The sequence below is a fragment of the Maylandia zebra genome, linkage group LG1 (assembly GCF_041146795.1).
Source record: "Maylandia zebra isolate NMK-2024a linkage group LG1, Mzebra_GT3a, whole genome shotgun sequence".
In the NCBI taxonomy this organism is placed as follows: Eukaryota; Metazoa; Chordata; class Actinopteri; order Cichliformes; family Cichlidae; genus Maylandia; species Maylandia zebra.
In genome coordinates, this window is record NC_135167.1 from 39,163,539 (window position 1) to 39,181,177 (window position 17,639).

The 17,639-nt window shown below is 42.3% G+C and overlaps 1 protein-coding gene across 1 annotated transcript; it reads left to right on the forward strand.

Annotated features, from left to right (window-relative positions):
* The first annotated feature begins 2,877 nt into the window (after positions 1 to 2,877).
* On the forward strand, positions 2,878 to 17,557 carry rab11al (RAB11a, member RAS oncogene family, like). The gene is made up of 5 exons (XM_004573545.4): positions 2,878 to 3,168; positions 8,471 to 8,666; positions 10,478 to 10,671; positions 12,487 to 12,567; positions 15,839 to 17,557. The coding sequence occupies exons 1-5, from the start codon at positions 3,129 to 3,131 to the stop codon at positions 15,976 to 15,978; spliced, it is 651 nt and encodes a 216-aa protein (XP_004573602.1). The 5' UTR covers positions 2,878 to 3,128; the 3' UTR covers positions 15,979 to 17,557.
* The last annotated feature ends 82 nt before the right edge of the window (positions 17,558 to 17,639 follow it).

Genomic DNA, 17,639 nt, shown 5'->3' on the forward strand with positions numbered 1-17,639 from the left:
TATCCAATTCAGCTTTGCCAGGGCGATGGAGCTTATTCCAATCAGGCATGAGTCAGGGTACATCCTGGACAGGTCACAAGTCTATTACAGGAGTAGCACAGAGGCAGACACCATTAACACCTACAGTCACTTTACCATCATCAGTTTACAGAATAGGCATGTCTTTGGGCTGTGGGAGAAAGCTGGACTACCTGGAGAGAACCTCAGAACAGAAAGGCCAGCCAGAGGATTTAAACACTTACTTTTTATTTATCATTGTAAAAAAAAAGAAGAAGAAATAAAAAAAATTTAAAATAAGATGAATGGAGCCACTGTGATGTCACCCACTAGTTGTGGACCTTGCATTTTAAGGTGCAAAGTATCCACAGAGACCCTGACTCCTTCTTGTACCGCTCTGTCAACAAGAGTTTTAATGCTGTTTAACAGGAATAACTGATGAGACTGTGGGGGCTGACCTGCTTTTGAACACAGAGGAACTGCAGTCATTGAATCTAAAGGTTGCCACTTGCAAAAGCATTAATAACATTTATAATTTCCCAATAAAACAGTAGTTTTTAAATCACAGAAGCACACTCCAGTAAAGTGAGATCATTCCTTGTAGTGAGCTCAGCTCTCTTGGAAACTCTGTGAGCTAGAGTACTAAAACATTTGGCTGAAGTCTGTGTCCGACTCGGACTTGCTCATTGCTCCACATGAAATGCTTAGCCGCACCAAGGGTCATAACCTCTGAGGAAATCTGTAATGAGGTCTGAAAATTTCAGAAACTTCAACACATTTGAAGACACTAACACGTGGAAAAAGTTCTGGGGGAAAAACTCAAATGAATTTTAGATGCACAGCAGCACGTCCGTCTAGCAGAGCAGGTCAGGGCAACCTTTTCAACCGTGACATCGTCTTTCCTCTCACTGGGTGCAGATAATTAACTGGCCCAATCAATGATGGTCAGATGATGATGCATGGAGATTAAAAGGTGATTTCTTTCCAGATCAGCTGTTGTATGGGAAGGTAGGGGATTGCCTGATAAACAATGAGCTGAACCAGCAATGACTCTTTATCAACCACCGAGTATCAGCTGATCTGTGCTGTTAATGTGTGGATTCATGTCTCTGACCACATTGTTGAAACAGTATGAATAAAAAACAATGCAGTGAAATCTTATCTGAACATATTGTTGATTAGTACACTGCGGAATTTCACAAGCTTTCTCAATCTGAGTGTTTCATTCTTTAACTGGTGGTTAATGTGCTTAGGCTATGTGGTCTGTTTATTATTATCAAGTCTCTTTTGGCACTGAAGTTTATACAGAAAATAAATGTGGAGCAAATCTTTATATCTTACACATGCAAGTGGATTGAGCTTTGTTAGATTAGGGGTTTGACGGGCCATCATAAAATCAGGATATTTGAGTAGAAATAGATTTAAAATGTGACTTTCAGTCTTATGAGTAGCCCCATACCCTAATATATAAGGAATTACATGAAAAAAGAGAGTTAAAATATTTTTGTCTATTGACTAACCATTTTTCAAAGTAGCAAAATAATGTATTTTTAAAGACCATAAAAACTTGAGAATAAGTAGAAAAGTCATGATTCTACTTGAATAGCCTAATTGGGTGAACATTTTAGCATCAAAAACTCCATACATACAGTAAAAATTTTCATTATGCAGAATGATATATAGTACCTAATCACAAGTACTGATTAATGTATGCAGCATATCATGTTAATATTGCAGCTGGAGATTATTTTAGTTACTTTTCTGTAGTTTTATCAATAATGATACCATATAAGGTATCTGTCGATTTGTATTTAACAAGTAAAGCTTTCAACTAACTTATACAGAGAACAAATTGCAATATTTGCAACCAAAAGGCTGTACCTGACTGGATCTCTGAAACATGAGGCTTGATTATCTTCCATATATAAAAATTTTTTTATTAAGAGTTAGTACCTGGTACCACGGACTTTTAGCACCTACTTGGCTTGGGTTCCAAGCAACCTGAGTCCGAAAATGTTACGTCTACAGACTGCACGCCTCCGATAGGCCAGTCAGTGTCGTTGTTGAATGAGTCATGAGACCGACTCTTTCACACAAGTCCAAACCATCATTTTTGACCCTACAAACAAGGGAAATGGTTGCACAAAAACCAATAAAAAAGCCATAGACTGAGCATCACCTCCACATCCTACATTGTTGTGTTTTTTGTCACATACAAATGACCCCACACAGATTGAGTTGGTAATGGGAAAACGATTGAAATCAAGCAGAGTCAAGTGGAATAGAGGCTTAAGATTTCATAATGCCATGGTGTATGTTGCAGGTGTTTTAGTGAACTGTAATAACCTTTCTCCATGCTCCCCCTTCATTTCTTCTCACTCATCAACCAACCCAGATAGCTGCCCCTCCCTCAGCCTGGTTCTGCTGGAGGTTTCTTCTTGTTAAAAGGGACTTCTTCCTTCCCACCATTGCCAGGAGAATGCTCATAGGGGATTATATGACTGTTAGAACTCTTTCTGTAGTATCATAGCATTTTAACCTTACAATATACAGGCATCTTGAGAAGACAGATGCTGATGTAAATAAAACAGGATTTAACTGAACTGGATTTGGTTATTTAAACTAACATTTTAAATACCTATTGGGGGAAAGGTTATTTTTGCAGGCTAAAACTTCAACTGTCAGTGCCTGCTTAAAAGTTACCTTTGTCTGGGGCTCGGTATTACCTGTTGAGGCTTGGGGCTGCAGACGTCATCCCAGTTAACGACCGGCAACTAAATCGTGAACGACAGCACAGCGGACCAATCACATCAACGGCCGTGACAGGTGTCGAGCAGCTATTGACCATTGGGAGAGAGCGGGGGGCGGGACTGATGACTCGACGTGACGTCACAGCTTCGGTTATGGCAAGTGACAGAGAGTGAGGAAGAGGAGGCGAAACTTTCCGAGCTCGGAGTTGTGCTCGCAGCTATTCATGTGTGACACGAATCGAGCCTCGCTGTCGTCGGAGTGACAACTAATCGCTGGTCGCGCGAGGTCGGAGTCGTGAGCGGGTGCTGGGTCGCTGTCGAAGTAAAAGTGAATACGCCAGAAGTTTGTTCGACTTCGAGTAAAACAGCAGAGGAGACACTATGACCAACAGAGAAGACGAGTATGACTACCTCTTCAAAGGTAAGCGGCCGCTAACCTGTAGCCTCCTGGCTCTGTTTTCGCGTCACCTGTGAGCGGCTGTCATTTGATGCCGAGCGGCGTGCCTAACAACAAGGTGAAAGGAGACGCAAGCCACACGTCGACTCGACGGCACCTGAATCGACCTGTAACTTCGAGTGCTTTTAGTTATAACCCAAGTTATGAAGTGGGCTTATAGCCTCACTCGTAGCCGTGGTATTGGAAGAATGGGAGGCAGCTCAGAGCTCTCATGTATGGCGTTAAGCAGCATCTGCCGGGGAGTCATCATCTTGCAGGCCTATGATGCAATCGTCTTGGGATGCGGCGTTGGTCAACAGGGGGATCGTACGATGTGGCTCGGAGGTCTCTTATAGTCAGGGCTGAATACTTGAGTCTGAATGTACACAAAGTTTCGGAAAATCTCACCAAACCGCTTTCTGTGACAATCACACCCTTTCTGTGATCACTAAAAGTTGCTAATATGCTCTGGTTCCTCCCTGGATACCTTGAAATTACAAGTCTTTGCTTCATTTGTTGTATTTGTTTTGCTCTGTCCGACTTCTGAAAGCCTTAATTAGGCACAGAGGACATGACTGAGACAGACAAGACAGTTTCATTTTCAAAGAGTACAATTTAGTTTTGTATATTGGAACAAAATGTCTACCCACCCCACCAAGGATGAGCAGGAAATGCTGATCCTGTATTTCCTGCAGGTGTACAGATAATATTTAAAGTGTATGTCACTGCTCTGCAGATGTCTGACAGACTTGATTAAAAACAGATTAACAACACATCCTTATTTTCATATATATGTGTATATATTGGCACAAAATGTCCGCCAACCTCTAGGAAGAGGAGGAAATATGACCCCTGTTTTATTGGCATGGCCTTCACTTCCTGCATGTGTGCTTATGCTGCTGTTCATAGGATTTTAAACATATATTTCTTAAAATGAAATAACCTTAGAAGTTGTCTGCCTGAAAGGCACCAAGGCCGTAACAAAGAAATCAATACAAACATTGATACTTGAGGATGGGACAAACGTTCATGTTTGCTGGCACATCATACAAAGCAAAATGTCACATTTTTAGATTTGATTTCTTGCTTTAAATGCCAGCAGAGCTGTTAAAAGGCGTGAAGAGTTAAAAGTACTCGCAGCTTATAAAACTGTAAGCTTATACACTTTCGTAGATCGTGTCACCAAAGTGCCAAATGCATTGTAACTGGAACCAATTGTTTAAAGTTGTCTTGTCATCGCCCGTGATAAACGACGCACTCGCAGGCTTATTTAAATATAGAAGACCAACCATGCACGTGTTGTCGAACTGGAAATACCTGCACGAGTGGGCCTCAGAGAAACTCCTCGTCAAGGACGAGGAAGCAAAGACTTGCGGGCTCACTCACCCTCCTCAGAGTAGCCGTGGTTTTTGGTGACCAAATTTATCTGAATAATGAGCAGCAGTGTGGGAACACTGATAAGTTTATCAGCCGCCACTTAAACCAGGGAAGGGTTTTTACTGCACTGCTTTCTTTTCTTCTTCCCCTTACAAGCTCCTGTTGCACCTTGCTGCTGGACAGCGTGAGTCAGGTTGGGTGAGCTCGCAGTGAGTCACATGAGCATTGTCATACTGACGGAGACATCGGCACAGGAAGTCGTCCTGCTGTCCTGCTGCACCTCATCCTTTCACAGACATTTTGACACGTATGAGTCTGAATTCTGGGGTTTTCTTTGCACCTCGTGCTACTTCACATCTTCACCTCATGTTCACGTTTCATATGTATTCTCTCTTTTTCTTATCTCATCCACTGATTTCTTAAAAATACTGATGAAAAAAGCAATTATCCTGCTGGCCTTCAGCATTAAACACTACATTAACTTCGTGTATGATAATCTAAGCAGGACTAGTTCACTTATGTAAGGTTAAGTTTGGGGTCTGTTATCATAAATGTAGGCCTTTCTTTCATATTTCCAGGCATTTAAAAACAATAAATTAACTTCTGTTTAAAAAAACAACAACAAAAAAGAAAAGTATTTTTAATACTATCATTTTATGGCAAGAACAAGCCTGGCAATCCTAATAATAGTCATTTTATTCTGTGTATTGGCGCTCGAGGGGATATCATTATATTCATTAATGTCTCTGAACAGACAGACTCGGGTTCTCAGTATTATTTTAGCTTCGTTCTTCACTCCCACATGTACTGGGTGCAGGATTGTACAGTATAATAGACGGCTGTCATATCTTTTTTTGGAGGAATTTGAGCTCAACAATAGGTGAGTGAATGGGTGTGTAACGCAGCCATGGAATTACCTGTCTGTTGGCAGAGAGAGGCCTTGAAAAGGTTGCATAATGATTTCTTGTCCTCCGCCCAAGATCCTTTGTGCAAGACAAAATGGAGTAACACCGTCATCTTTTTTTTATTTTTTTTATTTGGATGCCCGCACTGTTCTGATGCATAGTCCTTGTGTACTTCTGAAATTGTCATTATTCCCGAGTATCTAACTCAGGCAGGAAAACATGGAGCTGTTTCTACTTCTGCCTGTCACGTGCTGGTAAAACTTGAATACACGGTTTCATTTTTGAAAGAACAGCATCGCTTAAATGCGAGTGCAGATGCAGCGGTTGATTGGTTATTGCAGTTTGAACTTTCCAAACAAGTTCCTGTTACCTAAGAGTAGGAGTGGCGAGCTGGGGTGGTAGGTTCCTTTTGACAGAGTGACGCACCTGACAAATGTGGAAGTGACAAACAAACAAACATCCTGGTTCCACTTTTTTTTAAAGTATAAATGAAACCCTGTTTAGTGGGAAAGTTGATCTAATATGCTTTTCTTTATTTTCTGTCACGTGTCTGAAAACTGTAAGTCAGTAATCCTTGTGAGCCAAAGACTCGGGCTTCAAAACGCTCAGTTTCTCAGTTTTTTTTTTGTTTTTAACACTCTTCAATCTTCATGATGTCACAGAGAGGGTGTCCCGAATGGTGTGTTCACACCAAACATGAAGCCTTGTGTTATTCACACAAGTACAGTCACTGGAGGGTTTTTGGAGACGATCAAATATTTACCCGTAACAGCCAACAAGAGGAGGAGGAGAGTACTGCCAGTAGCTGGAGTGGAGTTACAGTAGACTTTCACTTTTCACCAACATCTGCTACAATTTTGATAATTTTTTTGTCTTTCCTGTGCAGCATGAAGCATTTTTTTTTAAACTTTTGTTGGTTTGCCTCCGTTCGTGTTCTTGTTTGGTGTAAACACATCATTAAGACTCCACCTGAGACTCGCTTGTTTTCAGTTCCTAATTTTCTCCAACGAGACATTGAAGTTAAAAGCAGTTTTCACACCTGCACTGCACCACTTCTGAACTTTTCTAGATATCACCAGAGACCGATGCATAAGAATGTGCTAGATCTGACATTAACCACTCTATAACCTGCCAGCTCGCTAGTACAAAGTCTCAGATGTGCGAGTAGTAGAGCAGATACTGTGGTGCAGTTATCATATAGCAAGTCAGCATCATGTGTGGTGCCTTCTGCACACCCTACTGTCTACTGATGTGTGCGGCATGTGAGAAAGGACCACTGTGGGAAATTCTGATAGATCATCTGCAAGCGCTCCCGTCTCTGCTTTCTCTACAGCACAGACACGGAGGAAAGCTTCACTTTCAGCTTCACCTTGAAAAAGACAAGAGGAGATGAATGAATGTTGGAAAGGTGTTCAGCTGACTTTAAGATTTAACTCTTTAGTTTCAACTGTTGACAGTTTTGCTTTAACTGTAGTTTATAATGTTTGACTTGAGCAGCGATTCCCAACGTACGGGCAGTGAAGGTACTGCAGGTGGGCCTCAAGAAGCCATTCGCCAAAAATACACTTTACCTTTAAAAAGAAACAGAGCCATGAAATTGAAACATCAAATCATATATCGTAAATGTTTCCTTTGACTCTGATCTTATCTTGTATATTAGTATGAAGATTTTCATATTTTCAGTCATAAGTTTTGTAGTGGCTCAGTGAAGAGGTCTCTTTCTTCACGTTTTCATTCTGATTGTTTGGCACAGATTTGATTTGTCAATGTTTGGGTTTTGTAGTGTTCACGCTGTGTCCATTAGTTTATTTGGGATATTATTGCACCGTCTTCAAGGCTCAGAGACACAGAGGGGAAGGTAAAGGACAGAAAACCTACTTTCTTGTCTTAAGTGGCTCATTTCTTTGCTTTTGTTATGTGTTGTAATTGTCAGTTTAACTTCTGTTGTTATGTACTTATCTTCTTGTTCATCTATTTAGGATGCACCAGCCACCAAAATTTGTTCTACATCTCTTATGTCTAAACGTTTACTTTGCAATAATACTATTAAAGACGATCGGGACAGCTTACTGATGCAGTGAATGCTACACATGTGTGCTGTAACGCATGTTTCAGCTCTGTATGTTTAAATGGTAAATATGGTAAATGGCCTGTATTTATATAGCGCTTTTACTAGTCCCTAAGGACCCCAAAGCGCTTTACATATCCAGTCATCCACCCATTCACACACACATTCACACACTGGTGATGGCAAGCTACATTGTAGCCACAGCCACCCTGGGGCGCACTGACAGAGGCGAGGCTGCCGGACACTGGCGCCACCGGGCCCTCTGACCACCACCAGTAGGCAATGGGTGAAGTGTCTTGCCCAAGGACACAACGACCGAGACTGTCCGAGCCGGGGCTCGAACAGGCAACCTTCCGATTACAAGGCGAACTCCCAACTCTTGAGCCACGATCGCCCCAAAGTGTTAAAAGTGTTCTTCTGCCCTTCAGTCTAATGCTGCTGTGCCTGACGTGTATTTGATGAGTGCACGTCAGCGGTTTCACCTGGATTTCTGTGCTCAGCCTGCGTGCATTTCCTGAAAAGAGCAGGTGGTTCTGATATTTTGTGTACTCAGTGGGAGTCCCCTGAGTTTCTGCTGTGCTTTGCCTGGGAGCCACACATGTGCGTCACTGGCGAGGAAGGCCATCTAACAGAAATGAGGATCAAATGTAATTAAGAAATGAAAAAGAATCACTCCATCTTGTTCAGTTTAACGTCTTTATGGCATAATGGACTGTTGGCCTTCTGAACTTTTGCTTTTCCAGCTGCAGCTGTAAAGTGAGCTGTGGTGCTAAAACACGCCCACCTAATATCCACTTATAGAGTAGTGTAGTTTATTTTCCTTATGCATTTTTTTACTGTAGCATTAAGACGAGCACAAACAACCCCCTGCAGGCAGACTTAACAGTACACGTTGTGACTCTGCTGACTGTTCCTCTTGTTCTTTATTTCCCTGCAGTGGTGCTGATTGGAGATTCGGGCGTAGGGAAGAGTAACCTGCTGTCCCGCTTCACCCGAAATGAGTTCAACCTGGAGAGCAAGAGCACCATTGGTGTGGAGTTTGCCACACGTAGCATCCAAGTAGAGGGAAAGACCGTAAAGGCTCAGATTTGGGACACAGCTGGACAGGAGCGATACCGGGCTATCACTTCAGCGTGAGTTCATCACACACACATGCAGAGATGCACACTTCACACAAGTAAAAACCTTTTTCTTTTTACCTGTACACACACAGGTCCACATGCATCAGTTAGAAGAATCATATAGAATTAAGTGGCACAGGAAAGAAAAAGGCTTTTTTAAATGTTTCCTTCCTTTTAACTAGGAAAACATGATCTCTTCACAGCAAGTGTCTCTGTCTAATCAAGTGGTTACTTAGACCAGTGTCTCCCAAAGGGTGTGTCCTGAGACGAGTCTAAATGTGCTGTAGCATTTTGTGACACCTGCAGTTTATTATTGCAATAAACAACTGCACAAAACATTATAACTGAAGGGTTGATTTATTTTATTGGTACTGTGAATGCACTTGTTTCCCATACAGAGGCAGAATCTTATACCCTTGAACAATGATTTTTGCTTACCAGTTGCTGAATAGTAGGAACCTAAATAGGCACTGGGAAACAAAGCGGCTCTTCTGAGGGAAACTTGTCTAATTTAAGAGCGTTGGATCTGAATCAGAAGCAGAAAACCATTTAGGAGATTTGAAGTATCTGAGAAGGCGACAGAGACGAGGTGCGCGGTACAGGAGTGTGGAAAACCTCGCTGAATAACTGCAGCAGTCCAGAAACAATCGCATGTTCATGCTTTGTCCAGATGCTGCAACTAGGCTTTAAAAAGTGCTTTTGTGTTATGATAATCTGAGAGCATGTCAGGTGATGTGAAGGCTATTTTGGGCAGATGTTACTACAGGTGTGCCTTAATATTTTGGGTTTGATGCAGGGTGTGTCCTAGACGCACAAAGTCAGACAAAGTGATTATACACATGAGTGCACACGCAAATGCATGTGCACAAGAAAGTGTGATGCACCGAATCTGTAGTAGTTCCCTAAGATTTATTTAATTTTACTGCTACTTTCAGGTTTTTTTTCTTTTCTCTAAATTACAAGCTACAGAGCTCAAAGTCTGTAAAGACAGAGTGAATAATTCTTGGGACCAAACATCACAACTTCTCATACTTTGATGGCTGTAGGGGAGTAAGAGAGACGGGAGCAGATCAAGAATAGCCTTTTAAATAAGAATATAGCAGCGGTTGAGCCCATGGAAGGACATTGAACCCAAATATATAAAGTAAAGTGGTGAGTAAGTAGGTTTAACTTTAGTGCCCCACTTTTTTTCTTTTTTTTAATAACATTCTCAAAATCCTGAACATTCGTAAAGAGATGGTGACAAGAGTGTTTCTTGCCTCATTAGAAATGCAGGGCTGGGCTCTAGAATACAAACGTTAAAAGTTTTAACTTGTGACTGAACTTTTTTTCTCGAAACCATCATCTACAGCTGCATGACACTGGACTGCATTACGAGTGTGTTATCAGGGCCATCCATGAATTCTGTTTAGTCCATTTCTCAATTTTAAAATGGCTAGAAAGTGATTATCAGAAGTAATTAAAACTCCAAAATGTACCTTTGTTTGCCTTCAGACAGGAAGCCTGTAGCTCGTCATCTCTGTTCCTAGTGGGGTTTTTTAAAGTTATCTTCCTTGATGCTGCGCTCTTTACCAGCATGAACTTTGTGAAGACCCCACAGGCTGTGAGGAATCGAGCGCACTGAGTCTTTTAAAACAAGAAGTCAGTGCTCATTTGCATTATGGGCTTTGTGTGCAGTCGCTGTAGCTTCACAGCTTATTTCTTTGTTCAGAGCTGGCTGAGTCAGTGTGACACACACAGTGAATCCTGATAGCTACAGGCTGCTGCGACAGCGAGTCGCGTCCTGAGTTTCTAACTTGTTTGTCTGATCTCACGTTGTCCAGGTACTACCGTGGAGCCGTCGGAGCTCTGTTGGTTTATGACATTGCCAAGCACCTGACGTACGAAAACGCAGAGCGCTGGCTGAAGGAGCTGCAGGACCACGCAGACAGTAACATAGTTATCATGCTAGTGGGTAACAAGAGCGATCTTCGCCACCTGAGAGCGGTGCCCACGGACGAGGCCAAGGCCTTTGCAGGTAACGTAACTGTAACAGCGCTGCAGTGTTTCTCCCAGATTCTGTTTGCAGAAGTCATCTGTAAATATTTTCCAGGATACTTAAAACACGAGAACCAGCTGAAATCCACAGGATGTTCACAGATGCAGATCAGCTTCAGCTCCATGTGTCAGGACACCTGTCAGTCTAGGTGGTAACTCCACCTAAGTTCCCCCATCATATAGTTGTTATGAAGGGGACTGTCCATAGGGGGTAAAAGTGTTTTGTAGCAGGGTTTAAATATATTTTTTCTAATGTAAAGTTGAGGAAAATCTGCATTGTTGGCACTTTACTCAGAAAGCAGCTCAATGATATCCATCACTTCCAACAGTCATCTGGTCAGTGAGCTATGTCTCTTCAGGTGTCTGCACTTTCAAAATAAGAGTGAGAGGTTTGTCCACTAGTAATTGAATAATGCTGCTAAAAATAAATTTCCAGTATTTCTAGGAGGTCATTAATAAATGGCAGGCTGCACTAGTGAAGTGTTTGTGTGGGGAAATGCTACACCTTGTGTGCACAGAGCGTGTGCTGTATTGATTTGTGAGGTTCTAGGACACGGCCTCATTAGATTATTATCAGGTTAAAGCTGCGATAATGAATGCATGGGATGAAGTGATCTCTAGCTGCTTTAATTGGGTCCTTAAGTACTTTTCAACATGCCGTCTGTGTTCCTGACGGTTAATATTTTTACATCTGTCAAAGGTTTTATTTCAGTTCTGTTTACACTGTTTGTGTTTTCTTTTTTTTCTTTTTTTTTTTTAAACCCGCTCTGCCTTTCAGTGCACACGTTTGTTTTTGCCCATGTCTGCAATGCTTCTGATGCTGTAAATTCTTTTACTTGGATGTGTTTAAGTACTTTAATGAAAGAACACAAAAAGGATTTGTTAACACTGAAAATGTAAAGGCTTCTGTTTGCTTTTGACATGCTGATTGGTTTTCAGCAGCTGGAGGTTTCTTTACTTCTGAACTTGAACTTGATGAATTTTTTTTTAACCTGTGTTGCTGCTTTCACTGAAGACACTAATCCTGTTCCTGTCTGTAGTCACGTAAAGAGTGTGATTGTTGCTGTGAGAGTTTTAACAGTCAGTGCTGCTACTTTTGTATGCAACTCTGACCTAATTTATGATGCCTCGTTTACATGAAGACCATGTGGTTTACACATGCATGCAAAGTGTGATAGTAAAGGCTTCTCTCAAAAGAAGACAACACACAGACTAGGTTGCCTCTTATTATTATTTAACTATGTGTTTTATATCTGTAGCTGATCAGATTGGCAGTTGATTTACCCAGTAAACCACTTTGCATGTTAGCTGACATGATTCATTTCACTTTTTATAATGTAAATTCAACTTATTTATAGAGGCTAACATTTTACCACATGTACAACATTCAACACCCTCTGTTCTTAACTGGAAGGAAAACTGGAAGAAGACTTGGAAAGGACTGAATGTACCGTGTGCTCACGCACAGAAAACAGATTTGTGTCATAGACAAGCTGGATTACAGTTACAGAATTTATCTGACATATTCTATGTATCACCAAATGTTGGATAAACGGTTATCAAAATAGTTAATTAATATTCGTCAACTAATAAATTTAATCAAAAACATCAAACTACGACGTGAGCCGTCAAACAGGAAGTGGCTGAAAGAACTGCAGAGGCCCTGTAGTGAGCACATAATGCAGGGGAAAAAATCAGTCCCAGTAAAATAAACCTAAGCTCAGTGACGATGTTGAAGCTAGAATGGTGTTGGCCTTTAACACTAATTGGTCTTTTGTACATGTTTGTTTTCCAGAGAAGCACGGCTTGTCTTTCCTGGAAACGTCAGCGTTAGACTCGTCTAATGTGGAGCTGGCTTTCCAGACGATCCTCACAGGTGAGTGTCACGTTTGTGGATATTTTCTACTGCATTTACCTCATATCAAAATGTGTTCTGGTACTTAAGAGAAGCACCGTTTAATAAAAGGTTTTGTATGCAATATACGAGAATACGTAAATATTCTCGTCTTTGAGTTTATCTAACAATACCTTACCTTTGCCACTAGATGGCAGCAAAATCCATCTAATCAGTCCTTGGCATCCACGCCTGTGTGCAGAAATACCACCTTGATCGTTTTTTAAGGTCAAAAACAGGAATAATTGCTACACTGAAAGACCAGTCGGTTTTGAGAGATGGCACAAATGCGCCTTACCAGATGCATCTACAACTTGTTCAAGAAAGAAAATGTGATGTGGGTTCGCAAATGTTTCCCTAAGTGAATGTCTATGAGCCGTTTCCCTAGGAGGCATATGGCCACACTAACAAGTGTAAGATTGGATAACATGGAGAAAAACAGCAATTGTTGTGACTCAGTCAACCCCTGGAGTGCCTAAAGGGACAATCCAACAGTGAGTGGTGCTTCCACTTGAATTGCCCCAAGGGCTATCAGCCTGCACGTATGCGCCTCTTCCAGTTTGTATTCTTACTCTGCTCAGGCAGTTTGAGCCTTTCTTCCGCTTTATCAGTAATTTCTAGTTCACGTAAACTTCAAACCAACAAGCCCCATTTAGGTAACATTGGTAACTGGCTCATTAAGAGAGAAGAGTAACCGTGCATCAGCAAGCTAGTAAGAACTGAAGTTTAGACCCACTGGAGCAAAGAAGTCATCGCTCATGTAGCAGAGGATAGTTCTTGGGTCATCATGTGTATATGCACTGCAGCTGGGGCTGTGTATGGTTCGTAGTAATCAGTTGTGTTTTTGCCACCTGACACGTCACATCAGAGCGCCGAGCCTTGCTTTGCTTTAAATGTTCTTGCTTCATAGGCAGTTTTTATTTCAGGACCATTTTGTTCCACATCTGGGTGCAGTTTAGTTAAAGAGGGAGTATGCAACAGCAAGCCAGAGGTGTTTGCACAAGTCCTGACCACTCCAGTGACATCCAAGTCAATGTTTGGTTGAAATATTTTCACGTAGGCTTGATTGATTGTGTTCAGAAACCATAACTATGATGCTTTTGGTCAATAATTGTTATTGTGATTATTCAACACAGTGATTCATAAATTAAACAAATGTCTTACATTCATTGAACTTTAAAAGCATGGGACTTTTTGCACGAGTTTTCCTTGGAAATGAAAATGAGGGGGACGTGATATGGGGGTTATCTGGTAGGGAGTAAGTTTTGACTAAGCCCGTGTTGTAAGAGCACTCACTGTTCCCTTGCAGCCTCTGTAGAGAGATATCTGTGGGTACCAATGGGACAAGAGGCCCACGTGCTAACAAACTATGTAGAGCCTATTATATAGCCTGTGTATACTTTAATTCAAATGTATGGGGGGGAAAAATGGGAGGTGAATCCTGTAGGAAGTTGGATCCAAACTTGCAAGGCCCACTCCCTTCTGGTCCTCTGCCTCCATGATCCGCGCACATGGGGAGAGCCAGCAGCCGACCAACACCTGAGTTCCACACTGGTGAAAGTGGACCACATTAAAAACCCTCGATAATCAGACAAAGAAAGCTGCAACCATTAATGATCTCTCCATAGCTTCACATACGGAAACCAGACTGAAAGACCACTCAGCCAAACAACATTAACTTCTTTAAGAAGGATCTTTTTGTCCAAACATTCCCTTCCATCATATTGGTTCACGATGAACAAAGTGAGCGTTTAGGAAGGACACACCAAAATGAGGCCTTTTCTTAACGGCTTATTTAGGTTTTTGGCCCTGGAGCCTAAAGGTGCCAATATACCCTCTGCAGTGGTCACTTCACTCGTTGCTGTGCCATCGTCACAAAGATTCAGCCATGTGTACCCACGTTAAGGCACAAGAAGCCGCTCCCTCCTAAACGATAGGCGTCGCGTCTCAGACAGTATCGCATCACACACGCTGATAAAGAGGACAATGTTTTTTTGCAAAGTTCTTTTTACAAACTCAGGTTTCCAAAGAGTTGCAAAATCTCCCTCTGTGTGTCAGTGTGTCTCTGAGCTTCTCTGCAGGAGTATCATTAAAATCATGGTAAAAACCTGCACCATTGTAGAGGCGCGCCACAAAGATTGTGCCTCACAACACAGGATATGACGTGAAAATCATCACGAGACAAGCATGAAAACGGCCTAACCCAGCTGTCACGGGGTGAAAGACAGTTCACTAGTCCTTCACACTCATGCAGTGACAAGAAAACCACTCACACCCACATCCACACCTGTGGCCGATTACCCTAGCTAACATACACATTAGCTACAAGAAGAACAAATAAACGCAACAAAGAAAGGGTCTGGGTGGTAGGAAGGTTTAAAACCAGGAAGATGAGGTGACCACTAAACCACTTGAGCCTTTAAAAGGATAAATGAACTGCTATAAAGATTTGTTACTGCTCTTTAGGAAACCTGCCCCCCCAAAACATTTCTAGTTTAAACTATTCATCCATCATCTTCCCCTTATCCGATTCAGAGTCGCTGGGAGGCCTAGAGCCTATCCCAGCCGTGAGGCGAGAGGTGGGGCGCACTCTGGACAAGTTACCAGTCTGTCACAGGGCTAACACAGGAAGACTGGCAACCATTCACACTCACATTCACACTTATGAACAAATTAGATTCACCTCTTAACCTAACCCCACTACCTGCATGTCTTCGGACTGTGGGAGGGAAGATGGAAACCTGGAGAGAACCCACGCAGACAAAAAAAATCTGAATCAATTATCTGTTAACTTAAACACATAAAGTTAGTAACTGAAATTAAAATCTGATTACTCTCACAGCCCTGTTTTGAAGTGTAGTAGAAGCAGATGGATGAGGAGAAGAACCGATGCTCGCTGTGTGTTGGAACGCTTCTTGTGTATCGCCTGTGAAACTTGGTTGCATTCTCTGCTTCTCAGCATGAGCATGCAGGATCAGAGGAGCAGATCACAGTTCTTGCAATTTTAATATAAAATGTATTGCATCTTGCAGCTTTGGGGAATGCCTAAATTGAGACTTGATTCTGCCACATGACATAACGATGCCAGTTTAGGATGGAAAGAATCCGTCAGTGCTGCCAGGAGTCTGGATAGAGCAGTTGTTGTTCAGTTTGCCATGCTGCTTGTCCTTATCACAATATGTCCCACTGTTGGCTGGATTTATAGGCATCTACACGTAACTTACTCCCTCTCGCTCTCTCTCTCCCATCACAGCCATCTACAACATCGTGTCACAGAGGCAGATGTCAGGACGCAGCGACTCAGACTTCTCACCAGCCTCCAACGTAGTGCCCATCACCGTTGAGCCCACCCAAAACTCATCCAACAAGGGCGCTTGCTGCCAGTCTAACTGAGACTTTCCCGCTGACCTCCTCCTCCTTCACCTCCAGGCAAATGGGGGAAACAGCCAGATAGGAAAGACAGGCAGATGGACAGGGAAAATGGAGACAGGTAGAGAGAGTCACACGAGGACACTTGGGTCTGATTTGTCTGTTTGATACAGTGAAGAGGAGGGGATGGTGAAGTTTAAATAAGCAAGCGGGACGTTTTCTGAGGGAGGATTGGTGTCGATGGAAAGAAAACGGGTGACTTGCACTGTTCATTAAAGACGCACATGATCAGAATTGATTTGCAATCTAAGAAAAAAAATTTATTAAGGTTCCTTTCGTGTCCTTCCTTTGAAAGCTCTATTTTACAAGCTAGTAAATGGTTCCTTTCAGTTTCACTCTAGCGGGATATTGGGCTGTAAAAATCCTCTTCCAAGAGACTGAATTGCAACCACTGTCCTTCCCATTTTTGCAAAATGTAGATTCTTCCGAAAAGAATGTCCCCTTCTAATATTTATTGAACACTAGATTGATGTCTTGTTTGGCCAAAGGGTTTAGTTGGTTTATAGTTTTCACTCTGATTTCTTCATAGCAAGGGGAGCTCGCTCGTTTTATATATGTTTTGTTTTTTTAATGCTTTTGCCTACAATCCTATTTGCGTATGTTTAAGGGTAATGCTCCCTCACTGATGTAGGGGCAAGGGGCTCAGGCCGTTTTTCCTAAGTGCACACGCTGGAATTTGGTTGTGTTCCACCAGGCCTCTCAGAGCAATAACATCCCTTCCCAACACTGACATGCAATTTCTTTTTTGATTGCTTTTGATCTTTGTTTGGAAGGCTTTCCTGCTCTGTGCACACTTTGTACTCCACAGATGAGTCATGCTCCAAGCTTTGCTAAGCGTTAACTCTAAATGAGATGGGATAGCTGCGTCGCTAGTGGACGGGTTAACTTCCTCACACGGCACTGGCTCTGCCCGTGACCATTTCACCCCTGCCCTGAACCCGTGGAGAGGGAGAGATCAAGGAATTGGTTTTAAATGCACGGACAGCCCTGTGCTACCGCTGCCTGCTAGCTAGGATAGATGGCTGGATAATATTTCAGGGGATGAGGTAGTGAGGGCACTCAGCCCTGCCCTGCTCCCTTGGTCTCTGATGTACCCGAGATGGCTTGTTTTACTGTAAATGAAATCCTCCACTGCCTGCTCACCTACTCCTTTCCATCTCTCCCTGTACACTGTATGTAACTGGAACAGGACTCTGCCTTCTGGGATCTCCCCGAGGTCTGCCCTCACTTTCACTCGTCTTTATTTCCTGTGGAAGGGTGGGGCGGGGGGTTGTATCGGGAGTCAGGATTGGGTTTGTTAGTATCTAATAGTTTAATAGATGAGAAAAGGGAGAAAGGACGGTAGCGTTTGGAGGGGCTTGATTAAATCCAAAGGTTATGGACACAGATGGTGTTTATCCTGCTGATGTGTTTCCACATCAACACAGACTTCTGTTGAATTCACAGGTCTTAAACTGGGTGGTGTTAGGTTAGGGCTTTTAAAACATTTATTCTAATATGTATATTTGGACTGCATATGTATAAATAAATCTCATTTCTTATAGCCTTTGTCTTCTCGTGTCTTCTCGGGATTTTGTTAAACACGGACAGGTTGAAGCAGCTGGCTTCTTTATTGACAGAAAGGC